This window comes from Corythoichthys intestinalis, chromosome 12 (genome assembly GCF_030265065.1).
Source record: "Corythoichthys intestinalis isolate RoL2023-P3 chromosome 12, ASM3026506v1, whole genome shotgun sequence".
Taxonomy (NCBI): Eukaryota; Metazoa; Chordata; class Actinopteri; order Syngnathiformes; family Syngnathidae; genus Corythoichthys; species Corythoichthys intestinalis.
In genome coordinates, this window is record NC_080406.1 from 11,558,243 (window position 1) to 11,584,134 (window position 25,892).

A 25,892-nucleotide genomic window follows, 5' to 3' on the forward strand; every position below is an offset into this window, starting at 1 on the left:
ATTTAATTATTATTATTATCATCATGTGATTAACTTAGTACGTAAACTGAGCACTTAAGAACACAGTCAGCAAATCCTTCTAGATGCTTCGCTGACGAGAACCAATCATCGGCCCAAGCTGCGTTCCATTATTCCAAACGCGCGCACTCCTCGTGTACATGGAGTGCTCGGAGAGCCTTCGGTTGCATTGCAAAGCTGCGAAAACAAAAAGCAGGCCTTTTCCACATCGGGGCAGACCAGAACGCAGCATACACACTTGCCTGTATTTGCCAGCAGATTGAATTTGGTGAGTAATGGTTTCAATCGTTTTCACGTTTTGCGATATAAAAAAGTTACTGCCATTCGTTGCAGCTTGCGTTGAACACTGCCAGAGCTAGCCAAATCTCCCATGAAAAAAAATAGCTCCCGTTAAATTGGCGTCAAGCTTGTGTATTTAGCGGTAATATAAACGAAGAAACACACTGTTGAGTCAAATTAAGCGGCATTCTCTCGGATGGAGGGGGCGCCTCATATCGCTCCCGTCGTCCGCCGGAGACGCGTTATTTTCGGCTTTCATTTGAGCTGACGGCCGGTGTCGGCACAACAGCGGCCCGACGAGTGGTGGGAATGAGTCCTGCTTCTTAAAGCTTTTCAGAAATACAGGGATCCCTCGTTTTTTGCGGTTAATGGGGACCAGAACCCGCCGCAAATAGTGAAAACCGCGAAGTACCCCCCCCCCGATTTTTTGGTGCGTGTTCAATGCATTTATTAAGATTTTACATTGCAAAAAAGATACATACAGTGATACCTCGGCTCACGAACGCTTAAGCTCACGGACTTTTCGCCTCAAGAACATTAAATTCGCGAGCATATAGTCTCTGCTGGCGAACTAGTTTTCGGCGGACGAACCAAGCCACGCGGTCGGACAGCGCCACGAGAAGCTGACGCACGCTCACGGCGTCCCAGTTCGTCCCCTCCCTTTCGTTGAGTGCGGACGTGGTTTGTGTTTGATAGACATTTTGGACCATATTGAGTGTACTTTTGCTATTATGGGACCGAAAAAGAGTTACATACAGTCCTTATGGAAGGTGACTCGTGTTACCAATTCGCCCTCGACTGGTAATTGGCGGTGCTTTCAGCTTCCCACCGTCGTGAGAAGTGGACCGGCGAGTCACGTTGGCTCGTTGTCGTCGGTTGTCTTCGGTGCGCCCGATGGCGGCTTGCATACAAACACCCAGAGGTGTCGGATGGCTTTTTGTGGGCACTTTTATTAACAACCAAAAGCATGCGGGGGGCACAGCAGTGGAGTCTACGCTAACTGCGCACTTTGCCGGTAACACTCTCCTTCCAAACAGTAACTCCCTCCCTCCTCCTCCCACTCCTCCCACTCCCATACCATCGCAAAGGTAAATAAAACAACTTTATTATACAGTACAGTTTATTTCTTTAATTATAATACAATAGCACACTTATTATACATAAAATAAGGTATATTTTTGTGTAGTTTTAAGGCTTATTTAGTAGAAAATTATGTTTTATGGGGACCTGGGAACGGATTATTCTCATTTTAATGGTTTCTTATGGGAAATAAATGTTCGGAAGACGAACTTTTCGCCTCACGCACACTTTCTGGGAACCAATTATGTTCGTGAGCTGAGGTATCACTGTATATATAAGACATGTTTTTTCACTTTTTTCACCAAAGTATCATTTATAAATGGTTTTCAAGCACTTCAAAATGTAAGAATTATGATAAGTTTTAAACATGTTACTGCCACACCGAATTATTTTTAAACAAGAATAAAGTAGTTAGAAAATGCTTGGCTTTATTAAAAGCTTCATAGTGAGTCTACTCAAACCCTCTCAGGCTTTGGTAAACGGTGATTGGCACATGTGCAATGTTTTTCTTTTTATATATATTTTTTTGTTTGAAGCAACTTATTTGATTGAATAATAAAGACACAAATGTCCTAGCCAAAATGTGGCCCAAACGCAAAACATTACTTAAATGGAAAAATTTGTTTCAATCAAGAAAAATAGTTTTCAAATGCTTTTTTTGTCTCAAATTTATTATTGCAATCAAAAACTTTTTTTTTTTTAATTGAAGCTACTTTTTGGGATTAAAAGTACATACTGTATTTTGATTGAAGCAACTTTGTTTTTGATAGAAGTAACTTTGTTTTTTGATTGAATAATAAAAACACAAATCTAACTCCATCATTACTGAGTGAGAAAGAAATTAAGAAAGCTTTAAAACTAAAAGCCACCGGGGAGTCTGTTTGTTTTTTTAAATATTTATATTTCATTACATAGACATGCGTCGTAGGGAAGGGAGATTGAGGGATAAAAAAAGGAGTTAGATGAGGCTGCTAAAGGCAGTGGATACCTCATCAGCTGGGTGAATAGCAGACCTGGTAAGAACAAGTTTGCAAGGATAGTCGGGTATTAAATCCAATTATAAACACAATTACAATGTTATTTTTCTATAAGATTTTTATGTCATTGCTTTATTAATCATTAGGTGCTAGAGTTGTTAAGTATGGATAATAATGAAATAATAGTTTTAAGAAAACTGTGCTGTTGGTGGCTCAGTGACCATCTGATGTGGTTTGTTCTCAGATGAACAAGTTGAGGAAGGAAGTTTTGATGCAGACGTTGAAGGAAGAAAAGAGGCAGACTGACTGAGTGACAGCCAGAAAGTGTTGATGACAGTTTTGATTTCTATTCACTGTTGCCCCCTCCCAATTAAAGTATGTCACAGTCGCAGCCAATTATTATCTAAAGCTGGTTAAAATTGAAGTTATGTTGTTTTAAGGTGTATTAAATACTTGTTCATGTGCCCCTTTTGATCTACGAGCACCCACCCCTCCACCGGTCTCTGCATGGCCCTGCTGAAACACAGTGTGGGTCGACAGAGCTCAATATTTTGTTGGGGTGTACAATACAGTGTACTGGAACATATTTCCTCCACATCCTTCTCACCTTTTTAACCCCTGACCCATTTTCATGCCTGAAAAATACAATAGAGAACAACATGCTGAATAAGTGTACAGTGCATGAACAACGAAATGCGAATATACTGTCCTCACCAGGACGCTACAGCTCGGTCCTGGCTATTCAGCGGGCTAAACTCCCAAATGACGATGCTGGACGTTCGTATAATTTGCTGAATCAATTTCGTCCTCGATACCTAACAGGTTCCCATTGACGTAAATAAATGATAATTAGGTGCTTTTACAGCAATGATGTGACACAAAAGGTTAGCATGCGTTCGCTAGCATTAGCGCATCGTTCAAACAACCACACAACTAGCTCTAAGTGTCCGATTGCGGGTGGAAAACACACAACAACAACAGAAAAGATGATACACGCAGGCGTTGCCTCTCTACTGTAGAGATATTTTGCAAGCATAAACAATGAACGTAGGTTCGCAGTTGTTTCTCTCTCGCTAACTCGCCCACTCAATCAGAGCTACGTAGCTGTCGGTCTTCTTCTGGCGTGTGAGCGCTCTTCTTCACGTAAACAAGTGCGAGTGCGCCCATACGTGGGCGTGAAAGCGCCACAAACTAAAAGCATGCATTTCAATATGAAAAAAGTCAATAATACAATTGAACACACATTGCCAAAGGCAGAACGCGAACATGGCCATAGCTGTTAAGTGATTCAGATAACTATAGCATAAAGAACATGCTAACAAGTTTACCAAACCTTCAGTGTCACTCCAAAACACCAAAATAAGATGTGAAATGATATCATGATATGTTAATAATTTCACACATGGCGGCACGGTGGCTGAGTGGTTAGCACGTCTGCCTCACAGTTCTGCGATCAAGGGGTTCAATCCCGGGCTTCGGCCTTCCTGTGTGGAGTTTGCATGTTCTCCCCGTGCCTGCGTGGGTTTCCTCCGGGAACTCCGGTTTCCTCCCACATCCTAAAAACATGCATGGTAGGCTGATTGAACACTCTAAATTGTCCATAGGTATGAGTGTGTGAGTGAATGGTTGTATGTCTCCTTGTGCCCTGCGATTGGCTGGCAACCAGTTCAGGGTGTCCCCTGCCTACTGCCTGCAGTTAGCTGGGATAGGCTCCAGCACCTCCGCAACCCTTGTGAGGAAAAAGCGGCATGGAAAATGAATGAATGAATGAATTTCACACATAAGTCGCTCCTGAGTATAAGTCACACCCCCAGCCAAATTATGAAAAAAGCTGCGACTTTTAGTCCGAAAAATACGGTAAGCAGGATTTTGAATAACCTTTTTAGGGAGGGTTAAACATTACCCCCTAAAATTACCAGTTTTTGTAAGCACAGTATCCAGGCCCGTCTGCGGTTCGCTAGAGAGCATTTGGATGATCCAGATGAGGACTGGGAGAAGGTGTTATGGTCGGATGAAATGGAACTTTCTGGTAGAAACACAGGTTCTCTTGTTTGGAGGAGAAAGAATACTGACTTGTATCCGAAGAACACCATACACACTGTGAAGCATGGGGGTGGAAAAATCATTCTTTGGGGCTGTTATTCTGCTAAGGGACCAAGACGATTGATCTGTGTAAAGGAAAGAATGAATGGGGCCATGTATCGAGAGATTCTTCAGCAGGGGGACACGTCTGGCAGTGCAGGATTTGAGTCCCTGGCGGCGCATTGTGTTACTGATAGTAGCCTTTGTTACTGTGGTCGCAGCTCTCTGTAGGTCATTCACTAGGTCCTCCCGTGTGGTTCTGGGATTTTTGCTCCCAGTTCTTGTTATCATTTTGACGCCACGGGGTGAGGAGGGAGTTGAAAGTCCGTGTTGCCCAACGACAGCCCCAAAACATCACTGCTCTAGAGGAGATCTGCATGGAGGAATGGGCCAAAATACCAGCAACAGTGTGTAAAAAGCTTGTGAAGAGTTACAGAAAACGTTTGGCCTCCGTTATTGCCAACAAATGGTACATAACAAAGTATTGAGATGACCTTCTGGCATAGACCAAATACTTATTCCCAACACTGCAGATGGGCGTAGGGCGAGTGAAGTGATGCCGCACGAAAAAACGCATCCGGTCTGAACGCAGCTTTAGAATTTACACAGCGTTGCTTCCTGGAAAATCTGAAAATTTAAGCCCCTGACACTATTTTCACTGAACCACATGAAATTGGGTGGCGATGTCCATCATACAAAAACGAGAAACACCATCTCAAGGACCAATTTCTGAAATTTAACAGGGAGTCTGTAAGTCTCTTTTCTAAATATTAATACGTCTTCTTTTCCCCCCCATAAGGTATAAACTTTCGTTGCAAGGCCTGAAGCGGGACAGCAGAGGGGAACTTTAAACAGCAATCGTGACTTCTAAAGCAATATCCACTGCGCTACTGCAAGACCTGTGAAGTTGTTACTTTGACTTTATTTGATTAAAAGCACCAACTGGGTTGATGTTACTATTTCAACGCACTGGAATTTAGGTGTCACAAATCAGAGGAATAGTTCTCTCTCTGTCGTACAAGTTTACACATATTTCCTTTTTTATAATGTTTAGTTTCAATGCAGTTGTTTTGCATTGTGGTGTAAATATTTTTCATGAGAGGTTTATTTGTCGTTTGAAAAGGGAAGGTAAAAGAATAAAACCAATTCAGGTTTGTTGCATTACATTGTTACAGTTCACCCCACTTTATTGCAAAAATGTTCTCATCTGTGTTATGGAATGGTGTGAATAGGCTGAAAGTGTGAGGATGTGAAATGCAGGGTTCGTACTAGTCCTTAAAAATGCTTGGATTTACTGTCATGTTTTCTAGGTTTGAAAAATTAGTTGTGCAGGCGGTAGTTAATTTTTAGAATTAATCCTGTTAAAATATTTGACGCATTTAACGCTTATGCTCCGCTTAAAAGGATTTAAATGACAGCACAGTGTCATGTCCATTTGTTACTTGTGTTTTTTGGTGTTTTGTTGCCCTCTGCTGGCGCGTGGGTGCGACTGATTTTATGGGTTTCAGCACCATGAGCATTGTGTAATTATTGACATCAACAATGGCGAGCTACTAGTTCATTTTTTGTTTGAAAATTTTACAAATTTTATTAAAACAAAAACATTAAGAGGGTTTTTATTAATAAAATTTCTATAACTTGTACTAACATTTATCTTTTAAGAACTACAAGTCTTTCTATCCATGGATCACTTTAACAGAATGTTAATAATGTTAATGCTTGTTGATTTATTGTTGTAATAAACAAATACAATACTTATGTACAGTATGTTAAATGTTGACAGCCCCACAGCATCACTGACCCACCCCTATATTTCACAGTGGGTATGAGGTGCAAAGCACACGGTCCCAGTTGAAGCCTGGTACCGTGCGTATTTTTGTGTGAGACCAAGATTGAGCTTTTTGGCAACAAACACTCTAAGTGGGTCTGGCGTGCCACGAAAGATGCGCATGCTGAAAAGCACCTCATACCCACTGTGAAGTATGGGGGTGGGTCAGTGATGCTATGGGGCTGTTTCGCTTCCAAAGGCCCTGGGAACCTTGTTAGGCTGCATGGCATCATGAATGCTTTGAAATACCAGGACATTTTAAATCAAAATCTGTTGCCCTCTGCCCGAAAACTGAAGATGGGTCGTCACTGGGTCTTTCAGCAAGACAATTACCCTAAACATATGGCCAAATCTACACAGAAATGGTTCACCAGACACAAAATCAAGCTCCTCCCATGGCCATCTCAGTTCCCAGACCTTGTTTTGTTGGCAAAAGGGGGCTGTACAAAGTATTAACACCAGGGGTGCTAATAATTGTGACACACATTATTTGATGTCAATTTATTTATTATTATTATTTTTTTATGTGGGATTTTTTCCTCACTGAATGAATGCACTTGTATTGAAGGTTGGATTTTTCTCTTTTTTTTCCATTAAGGTCCCATATTATTTGAATAAAAAAAAAATATTCGAAGCTAAAAAACACATCTTTTTCAGGGGTGCCAACAATTATGGAGGGCACTGTATATCCGTCTTGTGTCTTATCTTTCCATTCCAACAATAACTCACGGAAAAATATGGCATATTTTATAGATGGTTTGAATTGCGATTAATTCCGATTAATTAATTTTTAAGCTGTGATTAACTCGATTAAAAGTTTTAATCGTTTGACAGCCCTAGTTATTATTACACTGAACTAGAACCTATTCCATAAACACAATAAGCCAAAGGGGGAAAAAAATCATTGAATTACATCCATAGCTATAAAGAATTCAGTGATTTAAGCATTTATTCACAAGAATTTCAACGCAAAAAGCTGTTTGTTGTGGTAAGGCGGCGCCACAGTGACTTAATGGAGCAGCACATTCGTCATATTTACGTAAACTAAATGCTAAATTTCCGTTTTTTTTTTTTTTTTTTTGCTTTTAACTAAGAATTGAGACTGTTTTACGTCCATATCTATAAAGAATTGAGGGATTTAAGCATTTATTCACAAGAATTTTCAACGGAAAAAGCTCTTTGTCTGTGTTTCCACTCTGTCAGCTTTGACGGAAATAGGCCCCCTATTAATCGGCTCCGTGCCCCGTGACCCATCAATACCATTATGAAGTCTGTGGTCAAATCTATCCTTTCAACATATGGGAAGACAATCTAAATTGCCTTTATACCTGAAGTCATTAGATAATGCAAAAAAGGTTGCTTAAAAGTTGGTGGGCACATGCTGAGCACAAAAGTGTTATGTCCCTACCATTGGGTGACCAAACGTCCTCTTTTGCCCGGACAAGTCCTACTTTCACGTAGTATCCTCGTGGTCCGGGCGGGTTATATAAATTCATAAAAATGTCCGGTTTTTATGATTTTTCACGGGACCAATTTGCAGAAAATCCCTCCGGCTGCTGGGTGGCAGCGCCTGCCTGCGATGACATGGCTCCTAGTAGTAGGGAGGGAAGGAGTAGTTCTTCTTGTTTTTGTTGGCAGTTTACCCCTATCATGAGGCATTACCGCCATCTACTGTGTCGACGATTTGGCCACAACGCCTAAGTTTTTTAGGATAAATACGTATATAGTGGCAACTGTTGACTTCTGTTGGAGCTTTGACTGTAAAATCCCGTTTGGTGTCGCATCGTTGCGCTGTTGATGATTGTAAACTTTTAAAGCAAAGTTTGATTTTTGCCTCAGCTAGCTATCAGTAAGCTAAACCGCGCTAGGCATTATGGGAAACGTAGTTTTGAACTGCTACGTTTGGAAACATGCTGGTTGAATAGTTTGTCATTTTATTTCGGTTTTTTGTTTGTGTGCAATCTAGAACATTGAATGAGAATATCAATTGGATGGGAATAACAATTTGTCAAGGACAATTGTCGTGATAGTAATTTATAAAAAGGTTTAGTTGGCACATAGCCTACTGTGTGTATGTGTATTGACTGGACTACATTTCTATGGGTCTGCATTATAATTATATATATATATATATATATATATATATATATATATATATATATATATATATATTTTTTTTTTTTTGTTTCAAACTGCATTTTTCCATCCAGAGTGAGGGGGCACACTTTGAATATATTAAAGTGATATAGGCATCTTTGAGTGAACTTTAAGTAAAATTCAAGTATCTTGAGGCCGGGCTGAGTGTCCTCTTTTTTGGAAATCAAAATATGGTCACCCTACCCTACCATCCCTATGTAAACCTACACCCTTGATGTCACAATAGAAAAGCAGTCTGGATCCAGCCATTTGCCTATCACAATGGAAGGAGCCCTAACAAACTGAATGGAGGAATCCAGACGAAATATCAGATGAAATTTTGTCAAATTGCTGTTGGTAAATTTTAATAAAAAGGAAAATCAGTACAGACACTCGTTTCCTGTGTTTAGATCATAATAGAGTACCCATGGTATTTCAGGAATGAGAGTTCCAACATGCGTTCTATCTGAAACCAGCAGAGGGAAGCAGCGACTCCAGAAAATAAATTGGTGAGGGAAAGAAGGGCGGAGAGTGAAACAGACTACCTGTCGACCACCCAAGTTTGAATTTCTCCCCTTTTAGCAAGCTCTGCTCCCCTGCCATGTCAGAACCATCGGGTGAACGCTGAGAGCCCGTCAATGGGATTGGTCGCCTTTCTGCCCGGATGGGATGCACCGTGAGCTTCATCTGCTGTGAAGAAGACTTCCTTCCAATGCACGTTCACCAGCATGAGGAGGAAGAAGAGGAGGACAAGAAGAAGAAAAGGAAAGACGGCAGCTTCAAGGTGAGTCAGGCTGGAACTTAAGTTTTTTTTTGTATTTTAAAATAAATAAATAATAAATAAATCATGCACAGCCTATAACGCTCTTGCTATGCTGGAGATCAAATTGACATGTCAAGTTTATTTTTTAAACGATCATTTAAAAACTGCTATTTTAAGTTTACATATCTATATATTGGAAATGTTTTGGTCTGATTGCACCAATTGCATTTCTCTATTTTACCAAACTTTAACCCAGTGGTTCTTAACCTTGCTAAAGGTACCGAACCTCACGAGTGTCACAGGTGCATTCACCGAACCCTTCGGAATTTCACAATAAAGCCATTTTTTTACGAATTTAAAACCTAGCAAGCTAACATTTAAGTGAATTTTCTGTTTAATTTTCCCCCCAGATTTCTATTTTACTACAAATAATTTTGCCTTTTGCTGTTTAATTTCAACGTTGGTAAATTAAATGAAACCACTTCATTTCACAGTTCCTTTTGCTTTCATATCTACATTCTCATTTTATTGTCGTATTTTTGCATGACGTGCTATTTTCATGTTGTAAAATGGCACAAATGTTTTTTTTTTTTTTAAATCACGCAGTTCACGCTGTCTGTAGGTCTGTTATACTTCGTCATTCCGAGCGCCAGTCAACCTTCCACTGAGCAAACCGATTTCTCCTCCTATTAGACAGAAGTCTAGCAGTTGAAAGAAATGGAATAAAGCCTGTAAATTGAGGGTAAAGCACTCCAAAACTTGGCCTACAATGCCACTTTGCCTAGATTTACTCTGTATACAAAATAAGGCCCTGCTTTTCTTAACTTTCACCCAAGCCCTGTGGCTTACTCACCAAACCACTGAGGTTCAATCGAACCCCAGTTAAGAAACACTGCTTTAACCCAATCAGTACACTAAAAACAAAATGTATCCCAGATAGCAGACCAACATTGAACAAACATTGATTTTTCATTAAAATTATTAGTATGGTTGACATTAGAGCTGGAAATCTTTGGGCACCTAACGATTCGATTACAATTACGATTCAGAGGCTCCGATTAGATTATAAAACGAATATTGATGCACCCCCCTCCCTTTTTTTTTTTTTTTTTTTTTTTTTTAATGTTTTGCACATTAGTTCCAAACTCCAAAGTTGTTCAAAAATCCTCTCAGGCTAAACCAAACTACTATTTCAGTATCAAGTTAGCATATAACAGTAAACAAATAAACAAAAATAACAGTAAATAAAATACTCCAGTCTCCATTCTGTATTAGCAGCATTAAACTACATTCAATTAATTTAATGTTGTGAATAAACTGTTATAGTTGTTAAAATTGCTCCCGTTATTCCATAATTTCCCTTCTGTCTACTTTTGTCAAAGTTTTAAAACTATTTCATCATTTAAAGATAGATTCAAGACAAGATTCTGCCGATTTAGGAGTATTTTAGATAAAAAGTTAATTAGGTTCGCTACAACAGAGCCTTCTAGAGAGTCTACTGCTTTAAGATGGCGGCTGTTTACTAACGACAGAAAGTCTGTCATTTCGCATCTCGGTTCAATAATACATGTTCTAACACCGGCGTCGTCTGTCATTTTGCATCTAGTTCTACATATATATGATATCTACTGTAGCCGTATGTTTGTAGCAACTAGCAACTGGGCGTTGTTTGTGGCGACTGTCGGCCGCAGTCAGGTATGATTGTTTTTTTTTATCTAGTGGCATGAGTTGAACGTGATATTTACTCTCGGTCTGTTCCTCATTGCGTCCCAAAGACCGCGCTGACTGTGTTTTACTTCCGTTTTACCTGGTATAATTCAATAATCGGAATTTGGATGTTTGTGAATTGTTCTCGAATCTTCCACGGCCGAATCGTGAATAATCTAAGAATCGGAAATTTCTCACGCCTCTAGTTGACATCGAAATTTTCGATGTCAAATGACGTTGAAACAATGTTGTTCTATGCTATGCCAGGTGATGGTTGGGTTAACATTAGTGCTGCAATGATTAATCGATTACCTCGAGTATTCGATTAGAAAAAAATATTCGAATAAAAATTTTTCTGCTCCGAGTATTCGTTTAATTAAAGTGGCGTTGTAATGGTTTATTTTGAAAGTATTTGCATTTAGTTTTATTGATTTGGATGGATACACTGCCCTCTACTCTGCCTCATTTCACATGATTGTATCCAGCTGTTCCCTTTTAAGACCAACATGAGCTAAGTTTTTGTTTGAGCTAATGTTTTTTTGTTTTTGTTTTTTTTTATGTTTTCATAATTAAGTTTATATTTAGCCATTTTTGTGGAAATATATGTCTGAACCATTTCTTAAGAGCATTGTAAAAAAAACAAAAAAAAACAACAACAAAAAAAAAGGTAGCATTTTATAGCATTTAAGGTAGCGGAATTTTGCTATGTAAGTTAGCCAGTTGTTCCTTTGTTGTACATAGATCCTCATTTATTTATTTTTTAATACCGGTTGAGGCTCAGCTCAGGTATTTTAATTTTTCATGTTCCTTATCCGATTACTCGATTATTCGAACTAACTAGTTCATCGATTAATCGACTACTAAAATAATCGATAGCTGCAGCCCTAGTTAACAGTTTTATGGTTGATGAACTGATGTTGACAAATACTTGATTTATGATTGACAAGGAAATATGATTAAAAAGTAATTGAATTATGGATGAGCGCGTGTTTTAGTCGAAAACATAACATTGATTCAGTGTTGTTCCAATCTTATTAATAATCAAAATGAGGTTTATGTTTTTTAAGGATTTCAATGTTGAAACAACATTAATTGAGGGTGCAAAAGTGACGTTTATTCAACAATATAAGATCGACAGCGGAATTTTGATCCAACATCTTTTCAACGTCGGTCTGCTATCTGGGATGTCATTTGGAGCAGTTTTAATTCCACTCATTCAATGCCAAGGGCGTGTTTTTACATCTTTTTACAACAAGTTTTATTTTTTTTAAAGATTATTATTTATTCATTAATTATTTTTTTTTTTTACATTAAAAGTTATAGTCATGTTAATTTTACTCTCCTGTGAATTTCAAGTTTGTAGAAAACCTTAGCAGTTATCACTGGTAGTCCTCCCAGGTAAAATGGATTTGAGACTGTAGTCGTCAATAAATTAGTCAAACTCTAAAATAATTAGAATGATAAAAACGATTTGAATGTATCATGTTTTCTTCATTTTTATGGTATACCATTGTAACACACTTCTAGATGCTTGAAATATCACAGGTGAAGCGAACATGATTTGGACGTTGATTCTCTAGTATTACTGGGTAAAGTAGCCAAAAATCTGACTCAAGTAAGAGTTGCGTTACTTCTAAATATTACTCAAGTAAAAGTTAAAGTAGACATCCAAAAATTTACTCAAGTACAAATAAAGTATTTGTTGAAAAGAATACTCAATGAGTAACATTGTAAGCAATTGCTCAAAATGTTTGATTTTTTAAAAGATTTTTATTAACTCATTCACTCCCAGCCATTTTCACTAGAGCAAGGCCCTTCACTCCGTTTTACTGGATTTTGACTGATTTTGCAAGGCCCACAGAAAATTCTGTTCTATTGCTATATAAACATGGAACCCACCCAAAAGAAAGATTAGACTCTCTTCTTTCAGCAGAAAAAAAAGTTAGTTCGTAACTTTTTCCATTCTTTAGAAATCAGCATTAGAAAATAGCTTAGTTTGAGCCACTTTCCAATTTCTGATGAAAAAACGGAGAAAATGAGCTTTTTGTAAACGCATACATTTCAAACATAACTTTGACTTTAACACAGCTATTTTTTGCTTTAGTTACATCCCAAACATCTGAATAATGTTTTCCTTTTACAAAATATATAAAGAACAAGACAAATAGAGCTTTTGATAGCAAAGTAACAATTTATTTACACTTGACTAACTGAGAGATGACGCCGTTGTCGCCACGTCAGCCGGGTAAACTTTTTCTTCATCGTTGCCTATCTCATAAAGATGGATTTTTTTTTAGTCTCTGCGGGGTTTGCTCGGCGAGCCCGCTGCGCTGGTGGTCCTGGTCGTTCTGACCGGTCGTCCAGCCCCTGGTATCCTGGGCATCCTCTCGGTTGTTCTGCTCGGTCGTCCGCCGCCTGGCATCATTCCGCCAGCACTCCGACCATGCGGCCCGGCTGTTCGTTGCTGTTGATTCGGGTTGCGGGTCTTACCAAATACGCTACTGCCCTCCAGTGGCCTGTTTTATTGCTTTAAAATTGATTTTCAGCTTTGTGCTTTGGAGCTCAGTTGAATCAGGACAGAGATTTCTTTTATGAAAAAAAACTTAAAAGACGTAATACGTCTTTGGGACACTGAAACAATTAAAAATAGAACAATATCTATACGTTTTTGGGAGCAAATTAGTTAAATGATGATATATTTTTTTCTCAGCACATCGTCATCTATACAAAGTGTTATTATTATATTGCCAAAAAGATGACACAAAAATCATTGAATTCAGACCAGAATAACACTATGACTCATTACCCATCCAAGAAGCATGAGTGCCCTCCAGTGGAGAAAAAAATCGTTAAATCTGATTCGTATAATGGAGTAAAATGTTTATTGTTGCGACGTCTTATTGGTAAAACAGAGATAGCCACTGTCGGCAGATCTGGCAAAAATAAAGTCAATATGTAGAATAAAGAGGAAAAATATAACGACTCTATTGTAGCCCAAAGTAGGGGAGTAAGACTATTGTTTCTTCTTTTCAAATCTACTCACGTAAAAAGTATTCCGTGGTAAAACTACTCTAAGAAGTACATTTTTCTTACAAGGTTACTCAAATAAATGTAACGGAGTAAATGTAATGCGTTACTTCCCACCTCTGAGTGCAATTTTTTTTTCAATGTAAAGAAAAATGAACGTTCTTTTTCTTCTAACACATTTTTTAAAAACAAATGTGGTTCAAATATACCCTTCTAAAATGAATATGAATAATACAATTAATGCACAAGCAAATTTTGAATGTTCGGCAGGACAGACTGACCCTTGCAAATTTTTTTTTTTTTTTTTGTATACCAAAGAAGAAACCAAACTGGAGGATTATCAGGCCGTACTGTGTATGTCAGAAGGGCCGCCGTCAATGATTTGGGAGCCAAAAAAAATCCGCATTTGGCACCCCACCACTTCAATGCCACAAATACTGCTTTTCTCAGGCCCCTTCACAGTTTGATATTAGCCACTGCTCTGTCCGTCTATCTGTCTGTGTGAGAAGCTGAAGCAAAATCCTTCCTCATAATGACTGCTTAGAGGCCACGACCATGATGATGATGATGAAAAGTCCAAGTTCAGTCATGCTTGAAGTCTTACGTAAAATAATTAAAACACACGCTTCATTGGTGCTGATCTATTCTGCAGTGACTCAACTGAAATCATCAGGGTGGTCCTTTAAAAAAATCACTCACTCATTGACATAATCAGAAAGATGCTTCCTTCCAATTCAACATGCGTGTTAGTGCAATTTGTGTTGATTGGAGTTTGTTGACTCAACCTGGCAGTGGTTCTGGTTCTTAGGGTCAATTTGACCCATGTAATTGTTACGTCACATTTAAAAGCTCGTTTTAGCTCAGAGCTGTCCCCCTTTGTAATTTAATTGTGCTTTTGTTACATTGCAAAATTAAATGTTCAAATGTGTCAATTTGCCTCATTGACATAAAACATCAGGTTTCAGGGTAGGACTGCACGAGATTGGGAAAAAAAGATGACATTGCGACTTTTACTAGTTCCGTTCCTACGCTGGCGACGTAATCCGAATTTCCACGTAACTCGGAATGAATCCATTAAAGCTGTAATGTGAAGTAAGGTTGGCCAACCATGTTTTTGAATAATATCAATGGCTAAACATTTATAAGCATATTTTCGTTATTTTTTTCAACGCAACCCTTCCGGATTCTTTGTTTAACCCATAGCAACGCCATTGACAACGAAAATGCTTTTCTTCGGCAATCATCAGAAATCTTGGGAAATGACGTCACACTGGGAAGTGCGAGGGAAGTCCGCCATAGTCCGCTTCTCGATAAGATGCCACGGCGGTGTGTGGCGATGTTTTGTTCTCACTCAAACGAAAAGTTGTATGAGTGGCCAAAGGATAGCAGGGCACGTAAATGGACATCTTTCGTTCGCACGAAGCCATCATCGAGTAGCGTTCTCTGCTGCAAACACTTCGAAGATGCCTGCTTCCTTAACCGGTCTGCTTATGATCAAGGATTTGCCAAAAAGTAAGTGTGATTTTTGGATTGATGACTGATGACTCTGTCAAAGCAGAGCTGCCAGCTGTTGTGGAATGTACAGTAGACGCTAGCGACGTTAGCCGAAAGCCAACTCGTGGCAATAGTCGTGGCAATAGTCGTGGCATAGTTGTTGTTGTGTTCGCTAGTGTTACGTCCCAAGGACGGCTCGCGGAGGGCGTAACATAAAACGAGCCACACAATTTCACAAGTGGCACAAAATTTACACAACAAACTCGCAATGAATATGTACAAAATGTAGATGAAGCGCGGCTTCAGGGTAAGCCCAAGCCAAAACAACAAACAAAAGGAATCTACACTTGAACCCCACCCGCTAACTAAACCCTGATCATGAAAAAGAACGAAGAAAAGACAGCCACTAACCTAGCTTCTTACGCTAAAAAAAACAGGAGAAAACGGGTTGAACAGAAATGGCGACTTACCCCTTCTTGCTTCAGTGCTCTTATTTACAGTGGTGAACAAAAACGATCCAATAACGAATAAACACAAAAGACCTCACTGAAAAAGCGGGAGTGTATCAGACTAGCGGTCAAATGCAAACGAGCGTGAATGGCGAGCAAACAGCTGGCGAGGAGGGCCGCGGCAGAATGCTGTCAAATGTGAGTGTTGACAGCTCAAGTCCTGCAGTGAATCATGGGAAATGTAGTCTCGGGACAATACTGAAGTGATGCTTTGTAATCTGTTCGCTTGTGTGAAAAAACTACATTTCCTCACGCCATTAGACGCCACTTCCTGCCGATAGCCCCAGCTAGGAAGTAGTAGTAGCTGGTAGTAGGAGGCGAGGCGGAGATGAGCGACAAGCAAAACTTCGCGGTCGAATGTGGCGGCAGTCCGCTATTATTTTGTTTTCTTATTGTTGCCACAATAAAAGGGAGAAAGCCATCAACGACTCATCTCCTTCTTTCCCCCCAACGTTTTTATATTATTATTTTATAAGCACGAGAGCTGCAGGATCTGCCAAAATGAACATGCAGTCTGATTATTATTTTTTTAAACAATGTCATCAGATAGACAAAAACATAAAATTATGTGCAAACGCCTGCATCTTCAAATCATGAAAATAATAACAGCCTATATTTTACCAATCTTGTAATCTCGATGGGTCTTGTCTCCATTCCATGGCAGGTAGTCTAGGCACATTGTTTGCATCCTGATTAGCGTCTGGCTAATACATGTTAGGTCCAACATAAAATTCCAAGCTCCTCTTCTTCCTCCAACTCTTCAAAAACTTGGATCTCATCCCTTGCGCTCGATCTATTGCTTATATCGCTGTTTGAATCATTGTCTGAAGGGCTTTGTATGGCGGCCGTATGGAGCGCTGCCATCGCTGTTCTCGGTGTGACGTATCACTTCCGGGTTCGTCCCCTTTCAGGCTCGAACTTCGGAAACGGGATTATTTTGTCAAATATACAACATATACATTATTTTTTCATGCTTTATTTGTTGGACAATGTTTAATTACTTTAAATGTGACCCTATTTGGCATGTTATGAAATTACTTCACATTAGTTCTTTAAGTACCCCTGCAAAATAACTATCGAAAAAGTCCAAAAGTATTGTATTCTCTTTAATGATGGATACACTGCCCTCTGGTGGCAGCGTTGGGTCTGGCTGGAGAGTATAACTGATGAGCAGACTCGTCTGACATGGATTTATGCTGCGCTCTGGTTTGGACCGTGTAAGGCTGTAAGTTGTTTCAGCTAAAACATGTCCGTGTATGCATTTGTAATTAAGTTTAGAGCTACAGTTTGTGGAGTTATGATTGAGCGATTTACTATGAGAATTGTAAATAAGCTATCATTCATAGCATTTAAGCTAGTGGACTATTTTCAGGCAAATTAGTAGAGGTGGGAATCTCGGGGCACCTAACAATTTGATTACGATTCAGAGGCTACGATTCGATTATTGATGCCCGATGCTATTAGCTGCTTTTAATGTTTTGTACATTAGTTACAAAAATTGTACAAAAATCACCTCAGGCTTAAATAAACTACTATTTCACTGTCAAGTTAAAGATAGATTCAAGTCAAGATTTTGCCGATTTAGGAGTATTTTAGGTAAAATGTTAATTAGGTTCGCTCGGAAGGTTCGCTACAACAGCCTTTCAGAGAAATCTACTGCTTTAAGATGGCGGCTGTTTACTAACGCCAGCAAGCCTGTCATTTCGCATCTAGTTTTTTATACATGTTCTTTATACATGTGCTAACGCCGCCGAGTCCGTCATTTTGCATCTAGTTCTATATACATTTGATATTCACCGTAGCATTATGTGGACGTAGTTTGTACCAACGTGGGCGTTGTTTGAAGCGGCTGTCGGTCGCAGGCAGGTATTATTGTTTTTTTTTATCCAGCGGCATAAATTGTAAGTCCGTTCTTCATTGCGTCCCGAAGACCGCGCTGACTGTGTTTTAGTTCCGCTTTGTTTGGCATACTTCAATAATCGGAATTTGTCTGTTTGTAAATCGTTCTCGAATCTTCCACAACTGAATCGCGAATAATCTAAGAATCGGAAATTAGGCTATTTAATCTACTAAATTTACATATTATCAGACTAGATGGACGATTTAACACCAATTGTTTTGTAATAAGGTACTGCTTACGCGATTAAAAAAAAAAAAAACATGACTGAAGACAAAATGGTGTACAAGACTCTTGCGTTATAAAGTTGAAATTGCGTAAATCGAGTACATCGCACCCCGGGGACTACTTGTATTCATACAATACTTTTTTTTTATCCGGGCTAAGTGATCTGTATAATTATATAAAAGGGATCTAGGAGGCCATGTCTCTGCACACTTGCTGCTTTTATGAAGCAAAACAAAAGTTTGCGTGTTCAAAACAAACAAACAAAAAACTATCGCATGTCCTGCGATGGGACTATTGCACACGCGCACATTTCAATGGCGATGTTCAAACGATATATTGTGCAGGATTATTTCAGGGGTTATTTTACTCAAATTGAAAGCCATGTAGGTCAACTCAGCCAAAGTACATTTTACTTGCTTATTGCAATTTTCAAATAGTGTCAGATTTTTGTCTTGAGTTGAAACCAAATATGAGTTATGAACGCTAAATCATTGCTAGCAAAATACACAATAAGCAGTGGTCTGGAAGATATTTAACACAGACAATTAGCATTACTTATTACTTTTTCTCATGAAAGTTAGCTAGCTTAATGCTGACGTATAATGGGAAATTTTTTTGACTGGCTAACAAAACTACCAATATTAAATTATGTGTAAAACTGATTTGAGCATAAGTGGGTATCAACCATCGGCGGAGTTTGACTTTTGGGGCGGGGGGGGGGGGGGGGGGGGGGGGCACAACATGTTGATGACCCCGAAACGCAGTGTCAGCAATAAAATTAACTTATAATTAAAGATGTCTGATCACATCATTTTCAAAGTATCGGAATCGGCAAAAAAATATCGGACATGCCTTTTTTTTTATCTATTTATATTTTTCAATTGAATTTTGAATTTGAATTGAAGTTTTACATATATATATAGAGCTAAAAGGCAGTGTAAAATGAGTAGAGTGAATTTTGGCAGTGTTTGGTGCCTTTTTTTAAATGGCTAAAGCCTTACAATCCTTCTCTCAACAATTCGAAATATTGCAGGAAGCAATGTGGGGAAGAAAGGTAGTAATTGATCATTTTCTTAACACCCTATGTAATTACCCAATGCAGAGAAGATATATCAATTGGTGCCACTACGCACTGTCATGGTTGCACTTCCCATCATGCATTTGGGCAGAACACTTAAATGGCTACAGTATCATTTACTGAAAGCTCAACAAATACACTAGATGGCAATATTTAGTCACAATATAAAAGTTACATTTATCCTTTAAGAATTACAAGTCTTTCTATCCGCGGATCTCTCTCACAGAAAGAGTGTTAAAAACATAAATGCCATCTTGAGGATTTATTGTCATAATAAACAAATACAGTACTTATGTACTGTATGTTGAATGTATATATTCGTCCGAGTTTTATTCATTTTTTTCTTAATGCATTGCCAAAATGTATATGATCGGGAAAAATTATCGGGAATGATTAGAATTGAATCAGGAGCAAAAAAAAAGCAATCGGATCGGGAAATATCGGGATCGGCAGATACTAAAACGATCGGGATCAGATCGGGAGCAAAAAACATGATGGGAACAACCCTAATAATAATAAGTTCAAAATAAGCGTTTTTTTTGTTCCCCATCATTTTTTTAGGGCAATTCTAAATCATGCTGCTTAGGACTGCTATACTTTTCGCCAATATCGTCATTAATTGAATATGGTACGCCCACCGGTGTTTTGTCAAATTTTACACTTTGTGTTAAAAATGTCCACGAATACAGCGGTTACAAAGTAAACACTAGAAACTTTCTTTAAATAAAGGAATATTTACTTACGTTTGATCATGGACGGACATATAGAAAAGTTCTCCTCGGACACATTCTGCCTTGTTAGCTGCACCCAACAACTGCACACCGCTCTCTCACTGTTTATGTCTTCGCCGTGTTGTTAAAGCGGTAATTTACGCCGTATTCGTGTTGAACATGTAGGTTTAAGATGTTACTTGTTTTTTGTTTTTTTTTTAGCTTTATTTTGATTCATAAATTTTTTTTGGGGTTCATTTAATTTGTTTTTGTTGTTTCTTTCATTGCTTTACAACTTTTAAAGACAATATTTTACCAGAAAATTCTAAATAAAAAAAAATCCTATATAGGAAAGTCAATTACATGCAATGACACCTTTTGGCCACCAGGGGTGCATTACCCCCGCTTATGGTATCAACACATGTTGACAGACAATATAATGATATTCTTATACTGCACATACTGTATATTCTCTATCCTCTGGAAAACAACTAATTACAGCAGCTCAGTTGTTGTTATCACACTATGTTTTTGTAAAATACAAGTCATGGAATGAATGGCTGAAAGGGGGGGGGGTGTTAAAAGGCATGTGGTGAAACTAAAGTTCCTTGTGGTCGCATCACGCATTCCGGTGGATGCTTCGGCCATTGGGGCGAACAGTGCGTCCTCTGTGCCCAGCGTGTGAGGGTGGCCTATCGTTTGACTCCTACCTGCCGACGCGGACTCTCACATCGGGCCGGCAGAACAAGACCCTCTCTGTATGTAGGCTCCTGTGTGTGCTTGACTTGGGAGGGGCTCCCAATTCCTGAGCAAACATGACTCCTGTCATTTTTGTTTTTGTTACTGCTGCTTTTCATTAATTGGCAGCGGATATTTCACTACAGTGCTACCTCTACTTACGAACGTCTCTATTTTCAGGTTACGACACGTTTAAACGGGAAAATATTACCTCTAGCTAAGAAAGAGGTATGAGAGGCAAAAATACTATACAACTCTGTAAAAGAGACATACAGTAGGTACTTCCTGCTTTTTTCTTTTAAATGTTGCGCCATAAGATCCTGCTGCCCTATTGGTCATAATATTTCCCATATTGATCTCTTACTCTTCTATTGGCCTATTGTTGATGACGTTTCAAATTGGGTGTCGCAGTGTAATGACGTGTACAGGCGCAATGGTGTTATTGTTCATACAGCAGGTCGAAGTTAATACACTCATGTAAAGCTGTCGGAACGCAAGAGGCAAATGAAGAGGACGCTGGAATGCACACAGGTACATAAAGTAGAGGTCCTTCTTAGCCAGTTGAATGCCAGGAATGCCAGTCAATAGCCAATAGCAGAGCAGCTATAAGTATGTTCATTAAACTCTGAGAGCTGCGAGTACCAGCCATACTGTATTTTTGCCTTTTGTATCCTGAAATTTCTTTCGTAGCAAGAGGCAGTATTTTCCCGTTGAGGCGTATCATAACCTGAAAGTTCTGAATGTAGAGACGTTCTTAAGTAGAGGTACCACTGTATATGTTTTTTTCTTTGCATTTTGTCCTATTCTCTACTTCATTACAGGTTCTAATGGTTAGGTTAGGCAAGGCAAGGCAAATTTATTTATATAGCACAATTCAACACAAGGCAATTCAAAGTGCTTTACATCACATGAAGACCATAAAAATCACATTTAAATCAACACAATGTAAAAACCAAGACAAACGATTGCATTTAATCACAGATTAAAAAGAAATAAATAAAAATAAAACAAAAATAAAAATAAAACAAAAACTACTACTACTAATAATCATTGAAATCAGCAATAGAGATAAGCACAAGAGGAATAGAAGGCAGGTAGATTGAAATATATAGACAGTTATGGATATGCAGTGCTAAACAAAAGCGTTTTTAGCCCTGATTTAAAGGAGCTAACAGTTTGAGCATACTTCAGACGTTCGGGTAACTTGTTCCAGAGGTGAGGAGCATAATAACTAAATGCTGCCTCACCCTGCTTGGTTCTTGTTCTTGGAACATGCAGAAGACCCGTTCCAGACGACCTTAGGGGTCTAGATGTCTCATAGGAATCTAACAAGTCAAGCATGTATTTTGGTCCAAGGCCATTAAGTGTTTTGTAGACGAGCAGTAGTATTTTATAGTCTATCCTTTGACTCACTGGAAGCCAGTGTAGCGATTTCAAAACCGGTGTAATGTGGTCCAGCTTCCTTGTATTTGTGAGGACTCTGGCTGCAGCATTCTGTACTAGCTGCAGCTTCCTGACTGATTTTTTATCAAGACCTGTAAATATACCGTTGCAGTAGTCCAATCTGCTGAAAATGAATGCATGCATAAGTTTTTCCATGTCTTGTTGAGTCAGAAGCCCCTTAATTCTGGTTATATTTTTTAGGTGGTAATAAGCGGATTTAGTGACGGACTTTAGATGGCTATCAAATTTTAGGTCTGAGTCAATAATTACGCCAATGTTTCTGACTTGATTTGTAGCTGTAAGTGACATTGTGCTAAGTTGGCTGCTTATCTTTGACCTTTCCTTTTTTGGCCCAAAAATGATCACCTCTGTCTTCTCCACATTTAACTGGAGAAAATTTTGGCACATCCATTCATTGATTTGATGAATGCATTTACTCAGGGAGACTAAGGGTCTATAATCATGTGGGGACACAGAAATGTACAGGTTAGGTTAGGTACATGGAATGATTCAAATGTGTTTGGCTGTTGTTGTATTCCGGTTTTACCCCAATTCAAAATTTAATGTGGCGTGTCAGTGGTGCTTGGAACGGAATAGGGCATTTTCATGTAAAACTCGTCTCTATTTATGAAATTTACGGGTAACAAGACTACTTCCAGAACCAATTAATGTCATCAGTAGAGGTACCACTGCATTTGGCTTCTATGTGGCAATATGGATAGGAATTTAATTGATTAAAAAATGCAATGTACTTTCAAAGGAGCCATCCTGTTTCATTGCAGGTCAAGGTTACTCGTTTTAAGAATAAAATAAGTATTCCTTGGGATTATTTTTAATATTCAGAATTTTTTTAATATAGCAGAAATTACTTTTTCCATTTAAAAAAATCTTAAATTATATGTTAATGAGATAACCTCTGGTGTTGGAAAATTAGTAGAGATGCACGATAATATCACCGATAATTATCGGCCGATAATGGCAATTATAACGTCACACAGATAATCCAGATAAAACGAAATTCAACCGATAATGCAATCCGATAATTATATACTTGACTCAGCCTCCAAATGTGCGCAATCAACAGTTTTGTCCAATTCTGCTAGTTTTAAGGAGGTGTTTTTGCAGTGTAGTAATGTTACATATGTTAGGAATGGCTTACTTTTAAAGGCATTTTTGTGCAACTTGGGTGTTTACTCTCTAAGTAATTGTTGCCAAAAGCTTACCATTACACAATGTCATTGCCATTGTTTAGTTGTTGGAATTTACTACTTGTTCACATTTGATGTGGAAAAAAATAGCACTAAATTACATTTTTGCACAGTAACATTTGATCTTTGTATACTTTAAAATTTTACATCCATATTTGAATAGAATTATCAGCGTGACATCATCGGTTATCGGGTGGAAGGGGCATGTAATTATCGGTTATCGATATCGGTTGAAAAAATGTATTATCGTGCATCACTAAAAATTAGTCCTGGGAATTGTATTTTAAGATACTGCAGTACTGGAGACTGGCTTAAAAGCCAAATAATTTTCATTGACTGCACTGTTAAAAGTACAATTTCACCATCACCTTCATCTACACCTAGTTAACGTGTGTTCTCCACTGCAGGAGACACTATCTGTCCAGAACGCTCGCGCTTACTGCCTGGGAAGGCAGATATAATCATTTTCCCGAACAAAAACTGTTTCTGATTTTATACTGTACCCTATGCTAATCTGGACTGGGTTTTACAAGCTGTTTTTTGTTTGTTTGTTTGTTATTCTGCACCAGGTTAGCCCACTATGGGAGTTCCATAACATGTAAAAATGCCTGCTGCATAAGACAACCTAAAACAGAGGCAAAAGAATATGTGTAAATGTTTTCTCCGTGAGCCTTTGAAAATTAAACATCGATGTGAAAGTGCACTCCATTGGAAAAAAACTTCATCATATTCAATTTCAAAGACCGATATGTATATACAAATTAAATATAGCCCTGTGAGAAATTCATAGTTAATTGAAGGTTCATATAATTTAGAAGATAATCGAGAAGTCAAAAAATGAATATAAGCTATGCAATTTTTTTTACCCTGCCTATTAAAAGAATCGGAACCGAAAATCGTTTGGAACCTGAATCAAAACGTGGAATCTGAATCGGAACCGTTCAAATTCAAACGATGCCCAACCCTACTCGTGACTGCCACCTCCGGCCTGAACCGTAACTGTAGCTCGTGCATGGCGTTTCTTTGCCTGGCTGCGCCAGACTATTCTCCCTGTATTTTTCAAACACTGTGACAAGAGTCCTTATTGGCCTCTCGAGCCAGAACAAAATCATCCGTGCAATCAGACCCGTTTATTTGCGTGACGTGTTTTTAAGGAGCAACGTTACTCTTCCGCGTTGGAACACGTCTCCACAGAAACACAGATGGCGAACGGGAGAGCCGAGAATATGTTCCAATCTGCGGTACATTCAGTTTTAAATGACCAAAAACACATCGAGTCGCTAAAACCAACAGTCTATCTCTCGCTAGCAATGTTGGATAAACTTCTCCGTTCTCTTCGTATGTTTATTCCCCCGAGCTAGATTTTCTTGTGCTTTATCAACGGCACATCCGCCCGTCGCTGATTGGTCCACTCCGGTGTCTGTTTGCAGTCTGTCTTTTTGCACGTAGTTCTATATGCATGTGATATCTAGGCGTAGATTGTAGGCTGTTGGCTACAGTTAGGGGTGCAGCGGTTCAATTAGCCTACGGTTCGGTTTGAACCTCGGTTTTGGTATCACGGTTTTGGTTCGGTTTCGGTTTGCGTTTTTTTTTTCATTTTTAAACTGCCTTTATTTTGCTTTTAAGAAAATAAACACTTAAAATGTAAACATTTTTAACTGTTAAAATGCCTCTTAGCTCTTTGGCTAGTGTAGTGACTGACTACTGAAATACACACACAGTAGTAAAAAAGTTACTTGACAAAGTAACTGGTGTTACCTTTCGTGTTTTTTTTTTTTTTCATTTAAAAACAAAAACGAAAAAAACATAGTAACCTTTGCTATGTTTGGAGGTCATTTAATGTTGTGAATCAACCATTAAAGTTGATAAAAAAAACAACTCTGAAAAAAAAAACAACAACTGAGGGTGCACGTACAAGTTCGGACTGCCTTTTTTGAAAAATGTATTTTTTATTTTATTCTTTTAACTTTTTCGAGATTTTTTTTCATTATATGAATAGGGGTTGTCCAGTCTGAGAAGCAAACTCTTGACTTTCTCAACTCCTGTGGCACGAGCGTAACATAATCCCGTCGCTTTGGCCCCCCCGCCCATTTCCTATACTATGATGGCATTATGTCAATTTATGAATGTGCCTTTTATCCGCTTTTGTCTCTATCCTCGCCGATGCGTGTGTGCAGAGCCCCCACATACTTGGCAGGACCGAGTGGACGTCTGCTTTCAGCAATGCCGAGAAGCCACTAAGTCTCACTCCAGGGGTCTCGAGGTCAATTCTTGTCACTTCCGAGCCCATTTGTATTCTTTTGGGATGTTTTGTGGATATTTAGGGGTCCGGGGGTAATTACTGTGGCAGCGGATTGGAAGTTAGGCCATGTTACCCATGTCGCCCAATCATGTTTTCATCGTGGGCGGAATGTTTTCCTTTTGGGACGTAATAAATCCCCCTTTGACATGCTGCATTTACTCTGAATACACACAGGAAGAAAGACCATCGTTTTTTTCCCCTTTTTTTTTTTTTTTTTTAACCCCCCTCCTTGTTTTGCACCAGTGCTCGTAACAAGCTGAGACACATCGTTGTTACCAGTTTGCAGTGAGTGCTTTTTTTTTTTTTTTTTTTTTTTTTTTAAAGGATACTTTTGTAGGTATTTGCACTTGAATGTGGTTTCACAGTGGACTCTTGAAAATGGTTAAGC

At 38.8% G+C, this 25,892-nt stretch overlaps 2 protein-coding genes across 6 annotated transcripts in view; both read left to right on the top strand.

Annotated features, from left to right (window-relative positions):
• esyt3 (extended synaptotagmin-like protein 3) overlaps window positions 1-8,405 on the top strand; it is a 37,169-nt gene extending 28,764 nt beyond the window's left edge. The window contains exon 23 of the mRNA XM_057851987.1: window positions 5,236-8,405. Within this exon, the coding sequence (XP_057707970.1) occupies window positions 5,236-5,287 (52 nt within the window). The 3' untranslated portion in view covers window positions 5,288-8,405. The remainder of the gene's footprint in view (window positions 1-5,235) is intronic.
• A 550-nt stretch (window positions 8,406-8,955) lies between these two features.
• tns1b (tensin 1b) overlaps window positions 8,956-25,892 on the top strand; it is a 342,679-nt gene continuing 325,742 nt past the window's right edge. For all 5 annotated transcript variants that reach the window (XM_057852347.1, XM_057852354.1, XM_057852346.1 and 2 more), the window contains exon 1: window positions 8,956-9,184. In XM_057852347.1, coding sequence (XP_057708330.1) covers window positions 9,065-9,184 — 120 coding nt within the window. In that variant the 5' untranslated portion in view covers window positions 8,956-9,064. The remainder of the gene's footprint in view (window positions 9,185-25,892) is intronic.